Source organism: Aplidium turbinatum, chromosome 9, assembly GCF_918807975.1.
Source record: "Aplidium turbinatum chromosome 9, kaAplTurb1.1, whole genome shotgun sequence".
Taxonomy (NCBI): Eukaryota; Metazoa; Chordata; class Ascidiacea; order Aplousobranchia; family Polyclinidae; genus Aplidium; species Aplidium turbinatum.
This window is the reverse complement of record NC_137480.1, coordinates 13,177,210-13,196,062: the sequence shown is the minus strand read 5'-3', so window position 1 is coordinate 13,196,062 and position 18,853 is coordinate 13,177,210. Positions and strand designations below refer to the sequence as shown.

At 39.9% G+C, this 18,853-nt stretch overlaps 1 protein-coding gene across 1 annotated transcript in view; it reads left to right on the top strand.

The window, feature by feature from the left end:
• The window catches only part of LOC145776964 (multidrug resistance-associated protein 1-like), a 38,641-nt gene extending 19,788 nt beyond the window's left edge, over positions 1–18,853 (top strand). Inside the window, exons 10-38 of the mRNA XM_082588217.1 lie at positions 620–797; positions 915–1,035; positions 1,375–1,508; positions 1,631–1,732; positions 2,011–2,112; positions 2,287–2,433; positions 2,825–2,976; positions 3,192–3,318; positions 3,814–3,990; positions 4,344–4,412; positions 5,150–5,248; positions 5,584–5,667; positions 6,821–6,923; positions 7,469–7,574; positions 7,987–8,131; positions 8,281–8,401; positions 9,284–9,370; positions 10,126–10,276; positions 10,740–10,899; positions 10,989–11,079; positions 11,311–11,419; positions 11,492–11,618; positions 11,850–11,951; positions 12,139–12,285; positions 12,519–12,677; positions 14,479–14,645; positions 15,121–15,235; positions 16,268–16,347; positions 16,934–18,853. Of these exons, the coding sequence (XP_082444343.1) occupies positions 620–797; positions 915–1,035; positions 1,375–1,508; positions 1,631–1,732; positions 2,011–2,112; positions 2,287–2,433; positions 2,825–2,976; positions 3,192–3,318; positions 3,814–3,990; positions 4,344–4,412; positions 5,150–5,248; positions 5,584–5,667; positions 6,821–6,923; positions 7,469–7,574; positions 7,987–8,131; positions 8,281–8,401; positions 9,284–9,370; positions 10,126–10,276; positions 10,740–10,899; positions 10,989–11,079; positions 11,311–11,419; positions 11,492–11,618; positions 11,850–11,951; positions 12,139–12,285; positions 12,519–12,677; positions 14,479–14,645; positions 15,121–15,235; positions 16,268–16,347; positions 16,934–17,042 (3,571 nt within the window). The 3' untranslated portion in view covers positions 17,043–18,853. The remainder of the gene's footprint in view (positions 1–619; positions 798–914; positions 1,036–1,374; positions 1,509–1,630; positions 1,733–2,010; positions 2,113–2,286; positions 2,434–2,824; positions 2,977–3,191; positions 3,319–3,813; positions 3,991–4,343; positions 4,413–5,149; positions 5,249–5,583; positions 5,668–6,820; positions 6,924–7,468; positions 7,575–7,986; positions 8,132–8,280; positions 8,402–9,283; positions 9,371–10,125; positions 10,277–10,739; positions 10,900–10,988; positions 11,080–11,310; positions 11,420–11,491; positions 11,619–11,849; positions 11,952–12,138; positions 12,286–12,518; positions 12,678–14,478; positions 14,646–15,120; positions 15,236–16,267; positions 16,348–16,933) is intronic.

Here is an 18,853-nt window from a genome sequence, read left to right as displayed (position 1 = left end):
GATTTTATGTGGTTTTATTGTCGTGTGTGATGTCTCATTTCGAGTTTTCTTTTTAGAAGTTCTTTATGGCTGTACCAGACCTGTGCGCTGTGTTGCATCCAAATTGTTGAAAACAATGATAACAACGTTTGTGGCTTTTGTGTCCAAGCAAGCAACGATAGCCCTCTTTGCAATGCAATTGGGTTCTGAACTTTTACCTGAATTTTATCTTAACGTTGACCAACGAATTGACTATAACGTTGACCAACGAAATCATTATGCAACAGCATGTTAAATTCACAGATCAACTTACTAACCTTAGAATTTGGCTTTACTGAAAAACTGTTATATCCTGAAAATACCCAGTCCACACAGGTTAGAGCAATGTAAATTTGACTGATTTGAAGGCTGGGTTTATTGTATTTAGTAGACACACTAAGGATACTGCTCAGATAGCAAATTAGTCGTTTTTTACATTGATTCAACGTCTGCGGACGTTGAATGTAAAAAAAACTTTTTCCAATGTAAAAAACGACTAATTTGCTGCTTGGTTCTCGACTCAATCTCTAGTGACATAGGAACAACGTAAAAAGAACATTTCCTGACCAAATAACCTTTTACATTTGATCTTCACTTCCAGACTCTTGATTTCATTCACCGAGAACAAGGATGCGCCACTGTGGCAAGGCTATGTTCTGGCTGTGCTTCTATTTGTGACCGCGATCTTTCAGAGCGTCGTTCTCCAGCAATATTTTCACGTTTGCTTTGTTTCTGGCATGCGCTTGAGATCTGGCATTGTCGGAGCTATTTATAGAAAGGTAATTTTATTTCTTTCAAATTAAATAATGCTAAAAAACGCTCACACTGCAATTCTTGCTTCATGCTTTTAGCAGAGCTCTATTAAACTTAGCACATTTTTCCTCTTTGAATCACAGGCGCTTGTTCTGTCCAATGCCGCGCGGAAAGAGAGCACCATAGGAGAGGTGGTGAACCTAATGTCGGTTGATGCGCAGAGGTTCATGGATCTCATGTCGTACGTCAACATCCTCTGGTCTGGTGAGTATTCTGCGTTTTAATGCTTATTAGTTTTTGTTAAGGCCTGTGTTATTGAAAGTTTGCGCTTTATAAAGACGCTTTATATAGAAGCGTCGCTTATCTTGCATTCCCAATATACAAATCAGCTCTTTTTTACATTGATTCAATGTTTGCAGGCATTGAATTGCTGTATAAAAGGACTGATTTTCTGCTTGGGTTTGTAGATCCTGATTGACTCGCTCACTTCTCAGCCACCTAAAAGGAATTTTTTCTTCCACCATGTTTTCATTATCTGAAAAGTCAGTATTTGTGTTTGGAGCAGATGCTGTCGTTGCTGAACCAACTCTTTCTCGCTCGTAGGTCCTTTCCAAATCATCTTGGCAATGTATTTCCTGTGGCAGATTCTAGGAGTGTCGACTCTAGCCGGTCTTGCAGTGATGGTATTGCTCATACCCATCAACGGTTTTATTGCAAGCAAGGCTCACAAGCTGCAGGTAACCCTGAAAAACTGTCAACTGGTGTATCAGAACTGTTTCTTCTGATACACCAGTGGTTGCAGTACTGTACGTATTTTTGTAACATATATAATTTTTTGTATGAAAAATTTCACTTCCAGATCAAACAAATGAAACACAAGGACGAGAGAATTAAACTGATGAATGAAATCTTGAACGGAATCAAGGTCTTAAAAATGTACGCCTGGGAACTTTCCTTCCGGGTACGTAGCTCTCTGCTGTTAGTCAACTTCACTGATGCTGCTGCTACTATTTGCAACTAGGCACGCAACTATTGATGCACGTTTTATACTGTGTGAGATTGTGCCTTGTTTTCCTGTCAGATCACGTGCAGGCACATCTTCTGTTCTAGCTAGAGTTGCCTTTCTTTTCGGCATGTTAACTACCATCACGTTGAATACCATCGAGCTGAAATGTTGATTAACAAGATGCTGTGAAAAAATGTTTTTTTCATTTGAAATGTGATAACGTTTGTTTAAAGGACAAAATCACCGAGATTCGAACTAAGGAACTCAAAGTATTAAGAAGCGCTGCTTACCTCAATGCAGCTGCCTCGTTTACTTGGACATGTGCCCCATTTCTGGTAAGTGTCTTCAACTGTGTATAATATCCTATTCTACATTGCACGTAATATGATACTGTGGAAGTGCCGTTCATGCTCACCACAATCTCACAATGAGTCTGTATTGTTTTGATGCTTGATTGAGTTACGTAACGCGTTAGCTACACTAAAGCAATGTCAATTATGTTTTATTAGGTATCATTGACCTCATTTGCGGTGTACGTCGTAAGTGATAGCAAGCATGTCTTAGACGCCCAAACGGCCTTCGTGTCCCTTTCACTTTTCAACATCCTTCAATTTCCTCTCATCATGCTGCCTATCATGATTTCTTCGTTGGTGCAGGTATGGCGGCAAATGCATTGTTGCGGTTTTGTCCAATGGCAATAATTGCTAAAATTTTTAATGTTGTTTCTAAATATGTTCAAATTTAAGGTGTTGCTTGATGTTGATTACATAGGTCAACAAGTTGAAACCAACTTTCTGACAGTGCATGAACAAAAAGATTGTTTTTAGAGTAAATTCGGGTCGCCAAATTTGAAAGTGTGGTCCATTTTCCGATAGCCCACCCACGAAAACCGCCAAAACGGCTTTTTGTTGAATCAAAAGTTGTGTTGACCAATGTTATTCATTAGTCCATTTAGTTTTACCTTTTTCCGTCCAGTTGTAGTAATTTTTGAGTCACAAGTTTTATAACGCCTGCATACTTGATGTGTCATACAAATGAATCGTACAGGCAAATGTCAGCTTAAATCGCTTGTGGAAGTTTCTTACAAACGATGAACTCGATCTTGGGAACGTCGAACATTCTTCCGGACCGGGACCTGCTATTTCCATCGAAAACGGGACGTTCTCTTGGGAAAGCAACGACAATCCGACATTGCAAAAGTAAGCACGACATTTCAACGTTCAACCTGAGTTAGTTGAGTTAGGTGCTGTTGATTTTATTGTGAGTTAAAGTTGCAAGAATTTTGGTCGCTACTGTTTGTTTCAGTGCATGCAAGCCTTAATACAAAGTCGAACGGATCTATTTCACCAAAGAATGAAAGGTTGTCTTCAGGATGTGACTTTCATCATTAATTTCTTTGATTTGTTACGCTCAGCATCAATCTTTCCGTACCGAAGGGATCACTAGTTGCTGTGGTTGGTCAAGTTGGCAGCGGAAAATCCTCCGTAATTTCGAGCTTGCTTGGGGAAATGGAGAAGGTTGATGGCACTGTTTCTGTCAAGGTATGTACTATCCAAACTGAAAAATCCGTCATTTTTACATTGATTCAACGTCTGCAGACGTTGAGTCAATGTAAAATGACGGATTTTGCTGTCCGCGTAAAAGCAAAATAGTCAATACGGTATTAAGGCGCATTTGAGCAAGCTTGCACTGAACAATCGACGACTGAATTCATAAGCAATGAAGACAACTGAAGAACAGTGCGATTTCTATGTTCAAACATACTTCATTGTTAAAATTTTGCTGCCATCGGTAAGACAAATCTTTTACTATCACACATCATCATGACGTACCAACCATAGAAGATTGTTCTCAACTTAAAATGTCCTTGTTTGAAATCAGCTTTCTACTAAATTCCTGACAATTTGTTTTTAACAATTAGCAAAATCATTTGGAATTTATCTTATACTGGCCCGAGTTGCTTTTACGTTATAAAATCTATACTTTATGTAATACAAAGAAACAGATTGTACAATGTTCTTCATGCATGTTTGCAGGGTTCTGTGGCGTACGTGGCCCAACAAGCTTGGATACAAAACTTGACAGTTCGTGACAACATTTTGTTTGGAAAGCCGACCAACCCCTGTTTGTACCAAGACACCATCGCGGCTTGTGCCTTGAAAGAAGATTTTGAAATGTTGCCTGCTGGAGACCAGACCGAGATTGGCGAAAGGGTGAGTGTTTACCCACACAGCAATTCGTTGCTTTTTTCATTGATTCAATGTCTACAGACGTTTAATCCATGCAAAAAAAAACCTGAGTTTCTGTTTTTTTTTGTTTTTTTTTATTAAATAATTGCAACTTCTACACGTAACTTAAAGAAACAAAGTCTTTTCGTTTGCGTAAGTCAAACATTTCATGATTGATTGCTGTTTGTTGTATACTAGCATTTCTATTCATGTACAAATGAAAACTTAAAACTGTCAATCTTGGTGTCTGGTCATCAACCGGTGGTTCAAAACCTCTGCAAGTGTCCGGATAAAAGTTTCTTTTTCAAAGTTATTTATTTCGCGATTTGAATTTTCAGGGAATTAATCTCTCTGGTGGACAAAAGCAGCGTGTTTCAATCGCAAGAGCTGTTTACCAAGACGCGCAGGTACGTTTGCTTTCAATAAGTAGGTTACAGTAAATATTGCCTTTATGAGTCATTACCACGACAAAATTTGCCGTTAAAAATTTATACAGATTATATTTCAAACAATGGAGAAAATGGCATTTTTTGGTACTTTTTTTTCCATTATTAGCCTCCACGTGTCGTTATTTTCGTCGCTCAATGCCACAAGCATTGTTTCAAGTCGTTGTGCAATACACTGGAATTTTTCTTTCCACCATTTCTCATCACTTATTATTTGCTGAGTTATTATCACTCTATGGCGGTCAGCGTCCACTTTATTTGATGAGTCACGACACGTTAGCCCAACCCATTCGTGGTTTATTCTTGAATTGCGGCTAACGTATCGTAGCAAAAATATTTTCATTGCTTTGCGTTGGATTCTAGTTATGTTGCGAAAGTCGATCAAAGTATCATGTCAGGCTTTTCAAAGTAGGTAGCCTGCTGGAACGACTGCCTCTAGCCTTGCTTTATTAATATGGTCACGTTTTTGTCGGTTGTTATGCATACTGCAATTTTAAAGCTTTCCTATACGTGCTGCGCAAGAATCTACCATGCATGGCGAACCAAATCTGTGTTGGTTTTGTTTTGCGCTGCACGTCGTGTATATCATTCTGACTTCAAGAAACACTGTGATAGTTTTTCGAGAATATAGATGAAATTGTGAAGTTGCTTGTTGACAAACCATCAGAAATTGGCAACAAGTTTATTGTTTTTCTCAGGTTTATCTTCTGGATGACCCACTCAGCGCCGTAGATGCCCACGTTGGGAAACATATCTTTGATAATGTGCTTGGCCCGAATGGTTGCCTTAAATCTAAGGTTAGCATATTTTGCGGTTCTTAACTATTTGGTAAGTTACTGGCTTCTGTTAGTTGCATACTTTGCTTAGTTTTTTATCCAGATTGTTGATGACATCCCAGACAGCAAATCAGTCGTTTTTTACATTGATTCAACGTCTGCAGATGTAACAAACGACTGATTTGCTGTCTGGGATATCTCTAAGGTCACGAGATAGGTTAATTTCTTTGAGTACCATTTTCTTTCATTGAAACGTTGAGAGCCTGTCTTGCTATTCTCATTCCAAGGCGAAACATTTCCCTGACCATTGTTGTGGTGATGTGATTGACATCTCGAACCCTTTTGTTTCGTCATAGACTCGCGTCCTGGTCACTCACAGCGTTGCATTCCTTCCACAAGTCGATCAAATTGTCGTTCTCGTCGACGGAAAGATATCAGAGGTTGGTTTTGCAAAAATAATTTTATGCTCGGTGACAACTTTGCGCGTTTTTTTGCTCTGAGGACTTTCAGTATATAACTTACTTATCAAACCATGTTACGTTTTTTATTCATCAGCCTACGTATTATTCCGAAAGTAATAGTTGCTTCTTTCTAATGGTCTAGATCAGTGGTTCTCAACTGGGGGTCCGCGGACCCCTTGGGGTTCGCGAAGCGATTTCAGGGGGTCCGTGAAAGCTTGCGAGTTTGCAGCATGATTGATAAATTACGAAATGTAAAAATTGGTTGGTTGTGCTTTATTTGTGTATTAGGCTACCGTGATTTTCAAACTGTACTTCCCAACGAACCGGTGCGATGTCCTTTGAAAGTTCAAAGGTTTGGTTTCTAACTAAAAAAATATCATATAAATGAATTAATTTTTTAATAAGGCCATGTTCAACTTAATTTTTTTGAGACAGTAGTCAATTGGTCAATGCTTAACTTAGAAATACAAACGTTGGTCAGCAGTCTATCACCACTCACAGTTTTGCGATGACAAAGATTATAACGAATTAATATTGATTAGAAACGAAAAAAGGAAGAAATTGTTTGTAACGGTCGCAAAATTCTATTGGTTTTTGATAAAATTTATAGAAAAACATCAAATCAACATAATTATAGATTATATAGCCTACTGATTTTTGATGTGCCAACATAAAGCTCATAACATAATTTCTCTAATGTCATCAATAGTCATAAGTGTGTCGCGAGTTCACCAAATTCTTTAAAGTGTGTCGTTTCGAAACTCATAAAACATTTGATTCCATTATAATTATAGGAAAAGCGATATACCAAAATTTCAAATAAATTTTTTTTGGGGGTCCGCGACCGCTTCGAAGGTACCAAAAGGGGTCCGCCAAAACAAAAAGGTTGAGAACCACTGGTCTAGATAGAAGGTTTTTGTAAAAATAAAATTTTGAATGCTGCTTTCTTCATCAAGTTTGCATGCCGTGTTAAAGTACAGGTTTAGTATGCAGGTGGTTTTGCCTCATTTTTATTATGCAACACATCTTATGCACTTTCGTAGACTGTGTTATAGTGTGTTATTTATGATTTGATGATTACATCTCATTTTGAAAGCTGCTTGTGCTGAGGATTAATTTGAAGTTTTAACAGGTCGGAAGTTACAATGAACTTTTGGACAAAGACGGGGCTTTTGCTGAGTTTTTGAGAAACTATGCCAACACGGAAGATGACGCTGTTGATGATGACACAGAAGGTAGGAAACAAATTGTTTTATCTCCTATCTTTGGCTGATATTGAGGCCACCAATCCGCAGAAAAGCAGAAAGGGTTGTTTGCCAAACGAGTTCAAGAAATGACTTTACATTAAATCAAATTTTGCTCCGCATGACCTGCAAGCAAATTCTAGGGACGGTACATTACGGGATGCGCAACTCCGTTGTTCTGCCAACATTAAAAGAGTCAATTGCCAATTTGACATTTTTTTACGCTTTTTTGCTAGCTTGCTTTTAACTAAAAACCTGAAATTATTTTAAAACCAACTTCACTCTTCTTATATAACCCATAAAAATACAATATTTTGTAAATTAGAAAAAATCGTAACCCTTCTAGTGTCACGCATAAGCCAAAAGCGGATGTAGTTTCGCATCCCTATGATCTACAATCCCTAGCAAATGCACAACCAAGCCAGTGAAAAGTTGTTCTTTTCACATCGATTCAATGGCCGGCAACGTTCAACCTGTGTTTGCTAAGTCAGCATCAATGCCGCTGTTCGTTTTCTAATCCACATTCTGATCTGCAGTTCCCGCCAGTCCTTCATTGAGTTCTGTGACCGACGACGATTCGGTTGAGCCGGTTGTTGACATCGGTGCGACTGCAACGGGTGCTGCTCGAAGGCAATTCCAACGGTATGTTGATAACAAGCATTGTTGGCTACATTGCACTCTTGTTTTGAATAGATCAGAATTCAGTTCTTGTCGAGCGACTTTGTATTTTTTTATGCAGTCTAAGTGTTGAAAGATTTCAGTGAACTGAACGGGGAAGCAAGCAAGACAACTTTTGTATCAATTTCCAACCACCTCATTCTCATTTAGTCTCTTGCCAAACCAAACCTCATGCTTCCCATGGTTGCCGAACAACTTTCCCTTAAACGTTGGTTTAGTCATCCGTACTGCTGTGCCAATCCGGACAGCTGCTGATACGGGGCGCCTTGATGAGTGTAACAGAAAATGCGTCTTTCAGTTGTCTTCGATTCGTAAAAAGTTATGAAAGTGCTTGTGAAACGAAACGAATTCAGGTTGAAATCCCCTGCTTTTTCAGGCAACGCAGCAGGAAGTCATTGTCGGAATCTGTGACGGGCAGGCAGCGTAAGATCTCGGAGCGCGAACGAGTTTGCAAGATGCCCGAAAATAAAAAGGCTCAAGAGGACAAGCTGATGACGACCGAGACAGCTGAAACTGGAAATGTAGGTTCAACTGTCTTGCTGCGGTATAGCTCTCACTGATACAATTTGCAAACTTGTGTGATGGATGATTCTTTTATCGTAGAATGTGGCAGCTCTAACGAATATCCGCATGCAACCTACCTCGTACTCAGCCAATCTTATACACTTAGGTTAAAGGATCCGTTTTCGTTTCCTACACGAAATCTGTTGGCATCTTGGTGTGCGTGTTAATTGTGCTGACCTACGTCACCTCGAACGGCCTCGCAGCTGCTTCCAGTATTTGGCTCGCAGGCAAGTAGTTTTGCATTGTTCTTTATTTTACTGATTTTTGTTTGAGATGATAATGCAATGAGTCAAAAAAATAATTGTGATTAAATAATTCAAACATAGCTTTTCCCTTCTCGAACTTTGATTGATCGTTTTTCTGTTACAACTAAAGTACTGCTGACACACAAAGTTTTCGATATAGTTCTGGCGCTCTACATTTTGTTTAACTTTTGGTTTCGTGTTTGTAATCCGCTTTAAAAACATGCAACAGTAGTGAAGTCTTTTCTCTAAAAATTTTCTTTACTACTAAGTTCTCAGTGCGTACAAGGTCGTTGCAAATCATTGATACAATCCAGACAGCAAAATCTGTCATTTTTACATGGTCATTGGTCATTTTTACATTTTACAATGTAAAAACGAATTTTGGTGTCTGGGAAGGTATTTGTTTTGTTTTTGCCCCTGGTACGAAGTTTTCTGGCCGTGCTAGCCGCAGACACATATCTTACTAATACAAACAGCTATGCACGTTTGGTGCGTTTACAAGGTCTCACTACCTTATCACATGCAAAAACGTGCTGGTATATCGCTTATATGCTTTGGTACATTGCTGGCATATCGTTTTCACCCCAAACATATTTATTTTTTACGCCCGTCTTGTATAACCTTCACGGCGTGCGTGAGTACTATGTGTACTATGAGTACTTAGTGTACTATGATGTGAAATATGAGTACTATGTGTCTACTATATTCACTCATTGCTGTCAGTAATTTACTTTGAACTTGTATATTTGGTAACAGCCTTGGTCCCATCGGGTACCCCGTCCGTGGCCAATTAATCAGGAAGCAACAGACAGACAACGGTTTGTACATCCACTACTGTCAGCTCACTAATGTGATTGCATGCAGATTGGACATCGGAACCTGTTGTTAACGGAACGCAAAACGATACCGCCTTCAGACTAGAAATATACGGCGTTCTTGGAATATCGAGAGGTGAATTGTTGAACTTTAGTTATGGTTTAGTCTCCTTGTGGCTCGAGCACTAGTTCCACTGATCTGCAGTGGAGCTTTTGCTCTACATCTTACCTAGGCCAACATGTTATCGCTTCTGAACTGAAAATTGTAATAAAAGTTTCGACTTTAAGTCAATAAAATGGCATACTATTTTTATGAATACCTATCATCGTTTTGTTCGTTTAAACAGCCGTTTCTCTTGAGCTAGCTCATTGCAGTGTGTTAACAAAATTACGAAATGGCAGTGAACTTTCGTCCCAACCATACATGGCGTATAGTCGCAGTCAAATGTAAAGTACCGCCAAAGCAATCGTATGCGCTGGATAATTCAAAAGGAATCACACCAAGAAGAGATACATTTTGTTGGCCATTGAATATGCTAAAAGTCAAGATCTGGCGCCACTCCAAATATGCTTTCAGTTTTGTCAAACCTTTTGAGCCGAAATAACATTAGTCTTTGTATTTTAAAGGTCAGGTTTGAGGACATTGATTTATTTGTACACAGTAGTGCTTTATTATAAAAGTTGCAATCATAGTCGAGTGTTATAAGATTTTCACTCAATGTAATTACAGAATGATTTACTAACTATGGTTATGAGTTTTGATTGGTTGTAATCGCATTTTGAAGAATCGGAAGCTAACCGTAAACAATGTAAACATGGTCATTGTAATCCACGCTCTCAATGCATTCGATGTTGTTTGCAAAGTGACTTCCTCATGATTTATGTTTCCAGCTCTGTTTGTTCTCATTTCTTCATTCTTGCTCTCATTCGGTTCGGTACTGGCTTCCTCCCGCCTTCATCTCAAGATGCTGGACAACATCCTAAAAGCTCCCATGTCCTTCTTCGATACGACCCCGCTCGGTAGAATCGTCAACCGATTCAGGTAAATTCTAGGTTGTCCAGTTTATTTTTCTCATGCTTTATCTGAAAATCCCAACACCTGTATTGGTAGCAAGACTGCTTTGCTTTAAATGTTTTGCTTTGGATGAGGTTGTTCTACACTAATTTGAATACTTTGTAGATCAAGAGCGTGTACCGTTTATTTCTTTCGTCATGTTTAAACGAATTGAACCGTCCATTGCTTTACCAAACATCAAATTAAATTTGACAGTTTTGTTATCAGTTTCTCTTGTACTCGTTTGGTCTACCATTGCCCGTCCTACAACTTATCGAAATGGTGACCATGTACTAATGTTTCATACTAGCAGGCTTTACTGACAGGCATATTCGTTGATACTCAGGTAGGAGCAGAGGTCATCAACCCTCCTTAGGCTGCACACCTGGGGTTTCTACTTTTTTGTATTTTATATCAATTTTCAGTCAATTTATTGTTATTTTCTTCTCAGCAAGGACATCTACCTCATTGACGAAATCGTGCCCAGAAGTCTGACTGGTTTCATGAGGACTTTCTTCATGACTGTGACAACCTTGGTCATCATCATATACAGCACGCCTATTTTTGGCGCTGTGGTCCTACCGATCCTCTTGATGTACTGGTTTGTTCAAGTAAGGGTTCGCATTGCTGTAACCAATCAACCTTCCAGTCGTGACGTTTTTATTTTGTTGTTGTGTTACACTTTCATGGTTTTTCTCAGAGATTCTACATTCGAACATCTCGGCAACTGAAAAGATTAGAATCAATCAGCAGATCTCCGATATATTCGCACTTCAGTGAAACTCTTGCAGGTATGGTGTGCTTGTTGAGAAGTATCTGAGCTCTATGGTGATTAACCTCAAATGATGAAAAATATCTCCGACAGACGTATCTGGCGTGTGTGCAATTAATATTTTGGTTCATTTTTTTTTCAGTTGAAAAAGCACCAAATCCCAAGTTTTTTAATGTGCGTCAGATTTTCGAAACGCTCACAAATTTCAACATTGTAGCTTCAAGGCAGTCAAGAGCGCAATATTTTGCAGGGGCGTCAACAATCCGAGCGTACAATTTGCAGAAAAGCTTCATCAAACAAAACGAAGTGAAAATTGACATCAATCAGGCGGCCTACTTTCCAAACATCGTCTCAAACAGGTGACAATTTTATTTTGAGTCTTGAAATTCGATTTTTTAACGTCTTTTGAGATCGTTTTTTGCCCTTCTCAGGTGGTTAGCGCTGCGCTTGGAGGTTGTCGGAAACTTGGTTGTTTTATTCGCCGCTATCTTTGCTGTGTTACAAAAAGACTCATTGGACTCTGGGAAGGTTGGCTTGTCCATCTCTTATGCAATGCAGGTGCGTAGTTTTCTACTCAGGTATGTGTAGCAATTATTGTAATCGGCCTAAATATTTATCTTTTGTTCATTAAGTGGTGATGAGCGTTCCATTCTATTTTTGATCATTTTATAAGCTTTTCAATAAATTAACGGTTGAATCTTCAGTTTGAATTGAATGCGTCTTTATGTTGTGTCATTGCCCGAAGGTAAAGCGATGTCTGGCACTGAAATATTGAAACCCATTACTCAGGTGACTTCTATAATGAACTGGATGGTTCGATCTGCCAGCGAGGTAGAGACCAACATTGTGTCGGTTGAGAGAGTCGAGGAATATTCAAAGATTGAACAAGAGGTTGGACAAACGTTTGTTCTAACAGTTATTTCAACGTATTCTGATGTTCACTGACATCAAAACGATCAGTTTATCAAATTAGACATAATTGTTCTTTGTTCAAATCCTTGTGTTAACTTGAAATTAAAAACCTGTATTCCTCCGCACTGAAGAATTTCAGTTTCAACTGATGATATCGTTGCAACAGGCTCCCTTGATCGTGGAATCTCATAAGCCTCCCCGGAACTGGCCAGAAGTTGGCGAAATAGCTTTCCAAAATTACAGCACTCGATACAGGGCAGAACTCGACTTGGTTGTCAAAGATATTAACGTTGACATACGTGGAGGAGAAAAGGTGATTTGTGAAATGATCATACTTGGGTTATGTAACGTTGCAACAATGCAGAACTCCTTAACATTTGTTTCACGGTACGCCTGTTGGCTAGTCTTATGTTGTAGACTTTAACGCAAGCTGGGATATGATTACGGTTCTGTGGATTCCCAGGTCGTTTTCAAGGCATTGAGAACGATATTCCATCACAGGACTAAAAAAATCTTTCATCTTAACACGTTTATCTATATCTTCAGATCGGAGTTGTCGGTCGGACAGGTGCTGGGAAATCTTCTCTCACTTTAGCCTTGTTCCGCATCATTGAGTCAGCATCAGGAAGGATCCGAATCGATGGACTCGACATCAGCAAGATGGGATTGCACTCTTTGAGATCCAAGATTTCAATCATTCCGCAGGTTAGCTTGTCTTTTTTGTTATTTTGAGTTTGCTCTTCAACTGAGATCTAGCATTAGGTCGTTTGTAGTTTCACATCTGTCGTCATGTGAGCCTCTGGGGCCGAGGGTCTATCCTTTTACTACCCCAGATTCACGATGTTCCCAGACTAAACTGGAAGGCTATTAGAGAGCAGCCAGTCTTTTGTTTTATGATCCAAGACACGCAGACCTTCCACTCCATCAGGTGGCTTGAAGATGGTGCAATCGTTAATGATGTGGTCTGCGGTCTGTTCCTCAGCGCCACATTAACAAGTAGAGAAAGAAACCATTCCCCATTGGTGCATGGTTATTTAAGCGGAAAAGCCTGACGCCCGTACGGAGACGGTTGCGCACAGGCTGATGGGACGGGCGTCGGCATCGAGGATAAACGAATGGAGTCTGGTGGTGTTTGACCTCTGTTGAGAGTTCCATTCATGGTCCGCCCAATTAGCCGCAGATATGTTTTGTCCATCAGCTTCGTTGATCAGAAGTTGAGCGGCTGGCACGAATGGGTGTCTTGATTTCAGTCAACGGGAATATTCTCTTAGGGGAGCAGAGATCCTGGAATGGAGAAGATGGTTAGGCTCCAATGCTCGTCGACCGAGAGACTGAGTGGCTTCTTTGTGACGAAGCTCAGCGGGTTGGATGCCAGCAAGAATGGGAAGATTGTCCAATGGTGTGGAACGCAGGCACCGATCACTGTGCGCAGAGTGCTGTTTATGGCAGTGTCGATGTTGTGGCAGTGAGCACTGCAGCACCAAACAGGTGCATAGTACTCTGCTGAAGAATAGACAAAGGCGAGGGCTGCCATACGCAAAGTGTCAGCCCTCACTCCCCAGCTGGAGCCTGCCAAGCGTTTGAGCAGTGCAGCGCAGCGAGCGATGAGAGTTTCTTGCACAGTGATGACACAAAAATGGTGGCAGTACGTGAGCGATTTGCCCAATGTCACTTGGAGGTATTTTGGTTCGTGGCAGAAGGATAGTGATTCCCCGTTGCTCAGGAAACTCAGCTCACGATCAGCTTCCCGTTTAAGTAGATGGAAAGCTTATGTCACGGTTCTGATTTCGCTGAGTTACGGTCGTTTCTGGAGATAAGCTGAGAAGGTTTTTATGTTCTGGCTCAGGGTGTCTTCTAGGCCATCCCACGACTCCGCGGAGTGGAGAACCGCCAGGTGGTCCGCGTATGCGCATTTTGCGGAGACTGTGCTCGGCAGGTCCTGATTGTAGATGTTAAAAAAAGGAGCTAAGATTGATCCCTGTGGGATGCCATTTTTCAGGCGTCTGAGTCTGCTTCGCCGTGAGTTGCCGGTGGTAATGGTGAAACTTCGATTTCTGACAAGTTCCATGATCATATGGACCATTTGTCGGCCTGGAAGCAGGCGAAGCGGCTTGCAAGTAAGGCCGCGATGCCATACGGTGTCGTGGGCAGCTGTAAGAACTAAAAAGACAGCGCCGGCCTTCTTTTTTGCCTCTAAACGATCCTCGATTTCTTCGGTCAAGAGTGGATCCACGGAAGCGGAACCTAGCTTGCTTCTTTGGGAGGAGTGGGTCCATGATTGGATTAGCGTGGGCATAAATCAGCCTTTCCAGGCTTTTAAAAGAAATACAGAAGAGAGCTATCGGACGATAGCTCCGTGGGTCCCCTGGTGGCTTGTGAGGCTTAGGGATCGCAACTCATAAAGCTCTTTTCCAGATTTTTGGAAATTCACATCTGTGAATCCAGATTCACACCGGTAAATTGCATTGATAAAAGATGATTTAAGCTTTGATATGCATTTCTGCAGGATCCCGTACTCTTTTCCGGAAACCTGAGGATGAATCTCGATCCTTTCGGAACTTACAGTGATGATGAGTTGTGGGATGCTTTGGAGCACTCTCATTTGAAGAACTTTGTCAGCAGTCTTCCAACCAAGTTAGAACACGCCATTGCTGAAGGTGGAGAAAATCTCAGGTTTGTTAACGTTGAATTCAGTTTAATGAGTTTCTCTCTTTTTCTCGCTCTCTCCATTTTGCTTCAAAGAACCTTGGTCTTCATCTCGAAACATAAGTGTCGACCAGTTCTATGCAGTGACTCCTCCATTTTTCTCTATCGTTGGTGTCTTCAATTTTCAATTTTTTTGTGAGGTCGTTTTTGACAGTGAAGTTTGAATAGTTTTCTTTACAATAAAATATAAAAGCGCCCGTTTAATATCCCAACATTATGCAGAACTAATTTGTTTATTTTATTGTGCAAACGATGTCAGGTGATCCAGAATTATATATCACATCATGAAATTTTGGATTGAAATTTAGCGTGTTTACTGTTTATAGAGACCATTTTACTTTGACAAGTGCTGTTATTAAGAGCATTTACAATTTTCCTTACTTTTATTGCAAACACTACGCAGGTATTAAATCTTTATTGTTGCATTTTCTTTTTATCTCAGTGTTGGACAAAGACAATTGGTCTGCCTAGCCAGAGCCTTGCTTCGAAAGTCACAAATTCTTGTGCTCGATGAAGCAACAGCTGCTGTTGACTTGGAGACTGATGATCTTATTCAGGTATCGATATGTTTTCTTGAACAACGCGATGTAATTGAAATTAAAAAAAAAATGGTGTCATTGCTTACCATTGATGTGGACGGGTGCCGGTTGTCAGATGACTGCTTAACTCGAAATGACGTCAGTCCGTCACGGTCGAGAGGACACGGCTTTTTTTTGGCAAAACACTTGCTTCGCTGCAGTGCCGGTCTTAGGGTTTTTCGGGCCCTGTGCAGAATATGCTTTTGCGGGCCCCAATGACAATAATCCAATTCAGTGGCGTAACTAGGTAGCCTACTTTGAAAGGGGAGGGGCGGCGGTGGCGGCGTGATCGCCAAAGACGACAACCAGCGGCGGGGGGTCTGGGAGGCCTCCCCCAGAAAATTTTGAAAAATTACTTTGAATTCGGGACATTCTGAGAGCATGTTCAACAAAAATTTAGGTAGGTATGAATATTATTATTGTGTATTATTGTGAAATGGTGCTGTCCGGTGGCATAGCAAAAGGATAAGATCATGCTTTCTTTGGCATTTTTCGGAAATAAAGCTATGTCTCCACAGTATGTTGAGTCTGGATGCAACCTATTTCGTCCCCTGAAATCGTGTAACAAAATTAAATTACGACTTATTTCGTCCCATGAAAAGATCGAGAAATTTTGAAATGTTTGCGGCAACTCCGATCAGCGATTTCGGCTATGTCGTTTTTTTTTCTCGATCTTTTTAGGGTACGAAATATTCAGGCGACGAAATAGGTTGAATTCGTTGAGTCTCTATTGTTTTCTTGTTGCGAATTCCTTTGCTGAATTCACTTGTTGAATTTTTCCTTTGAAAATGACAAAATTACTGCATTTTCTGAGTAAATTGCGGGCCCCCTAATTTGCGGGCCCTGTGCGATCGCACGGTTTGCACATCCCAAAGACCGGCACTGTTCGCTGCTTCTTGCTGTCTGTTGTGTTACATGATAAACTGCTGTATGTTGTCACAATACGCCATGAATAAAATGGCCGTCGTCGTATGACAAATCAGTGCTAAGTTGCTTCCCTCACCTTTTCAGGCTACCATCGGCGTGCAGTTCGCGCAAAGCACAACTTTCACCATCGCTCATCGCATCAATACCATCATGGAAAGCTCAAGGTAAGAGCGTAATCTTGTTCCATCGACGTCCAACCCTCGCAATACGGGGAACAAGGGACGTACAACTGTTCATTAACTAACTAACTTTGATTGTTTCATACGTTGAAACAACATTCGTTCACGTACAATTTTTGTTTTTGAAAGCACCTCGTTTCGCCAGATAGTTACTTTCCTGGCAGCGAATTCCGTCATTTTTACATTGATTTAACGTCAAAAATGACGCGTTTTGCTGTCAAGATAGCACTGTTGTAACAAACCTGAAAATAAACTGTTCCCACTGATATATGTTTATAAACTTGTATTGAGCTACAATGTGTTTTATGCATTTAACAGTTAGAAGCTTTTGATATACGATGCCGACAGTTAGGGCATGCAAAATCTAATGTGAGTGTAAGGAATTTAATGCACTACACTCGCTCGAAACATTTCAACCATGTTTATAATTCAACTCCAATGTCATTTAGTCATGAACGGTATCTACTGTATTTTGATCCAAAAAACAAAATTTTGCTTAATCTGTTTCGAATAGTCCACCAATAAAATTTGCTGCAATTTCATCTGAAACAACCTTTTCTTGATTTTGTAGAGTTCTGGTTCTTGACGCAGGCAAAGTCGTAGAGTACGATACCCCAACCAACTTGCTGAAAAATCGGGGTATCTTTTATTCAATGGCAAAAGACGCCGGCCTGGCTTGACATGGATCGTTATCGATTTGTAGGATTGAGATCGAGCCGACTTTTGAAGACATTACAACAATATTATAGTCTAGTGTAAATAGATGATGTTACAGTACTACCATGGATATGACATCCCATACAGCAAATCAGCCGTTTTCTGCAGACGTTGAATCAGTGTAAAAAAAGGTTTATTTGCCGTCTGGGATGTGTATTTGTTCTCAATGATTAGGCTATGCAAGTACATTCAGACTGTTTTCTCTTTGATGGCTTTATGATGTGTGAGCTCACTCTTTTAAATTAAAAAAAATTGCTTAGTGGTTGTAAAAAATTAAAAATAGACTTCTGCAAATTTTTTGTAAATATGGCGTAACCAGCAATTGCTTTAGTTTGTAGAATTATATTTTCTCGCAAAATGACAAATTGTGGACTTGTGTAAACCGCTAGAGTTCCTAATGTTGCGTTTTTCGTTAACATTCAATGAAGTAGCATTTTTTTGTGTTGAGACTTAGACGACATCATGTATTATCTACCTGCATTGTACTAACTAACACATAGTATCGCATACGTTTTTCAATTTTCTGTATTGCCTTTGCGAATCCATAGAACCTATTTGGAGTTTTGATATACGGTTTTGATATTTTTAATCATGCCAAAATGTGCAAATCGTATCCAATTTAAACGATTATCAAATTTAATTCACGTCATGCTTGCAACATTACACCAATTCAATCTACCAATCTGACTTGGTTAGTTCACACCATTTTTTTTTGCGTGTTTGGAATCTTTGCGCACTGGGTGTGTTCCAAATCGGGAATTGGACTCCAAAAGTAATCTCAAACAAACGACTGCATGAACTTAAACTTGGAAAATTCATTGGCCAATACAATCGGAACAGATCTGGCGCTTTCCTAACATGCTGATTTGTTTACCTTTGTTGACTGAGCTAAATCAACACATTTCTGCACAAAGTTCTTACGTTACAAAATTCTCAGTTTTTACGTAGATTTAACGTCTGCAATCGTTAAATAGTTCTTCAGAAAATAGATTTTGTAAGCGGGGAGACGTTGTTGTATATATTATGTTTATTACCTTTTCAATTGTATTATTCGCAGTGTGAAACTATACGGATATTGCACTTAGTTGCATTATTCATCAAATAATTTTTTGTTACAATTCTGTACGAAACAGCTGTTACTTTTGTATCAATGTGAGGTAGCATCGCCATCTAAAGCACAGATGCCAGAATGAGGAAGCCCCCATTTGAAATGTTTCTTTTTTTTCGGTGAAAAGCTGGTCAAGTCAGCAGTGGTTTAGCTCTAGCGAACTGAGATCATGAAAAGATTGTTGCGCGTTTGAATTAGTTATCTACTGCTGTTCAAAGGCGAATTTCAACAACAAAGCACTTTTTGCATGCTGCTTTGTTGTTTGCATGGGCCACCGAGTTTTAAATGGATTTGAGTTTTGTTGCAATTGCATTTTCTCGTATAAGACTTACCGGAGATCTGTGTGAGGTGGTTAAGCGAAACGTAATTTATGTTGATTGTTGACAAACAATGTGCTTTTGAAGGATGCAACACAGAAAACTATTTTACATCTTTGCATCTTGCGCAATATTTCATGCAACGTGCCAATTCACGTGACAATCAATGCTTGTCTAATTTTTCAATTTTAGGCTACCGGGTTTGCAAAAATCCGTTCTTTTTCCGTTGATTCAACGTCTGCTGATATTAAATCAATGTAAAGGACGGATTTTGCTACATTGGTAAACTACTAAAAACCGCACTCTAATCATGTAAAAATTGCTCATCTGTTCTTATTTTGTGCTTTAG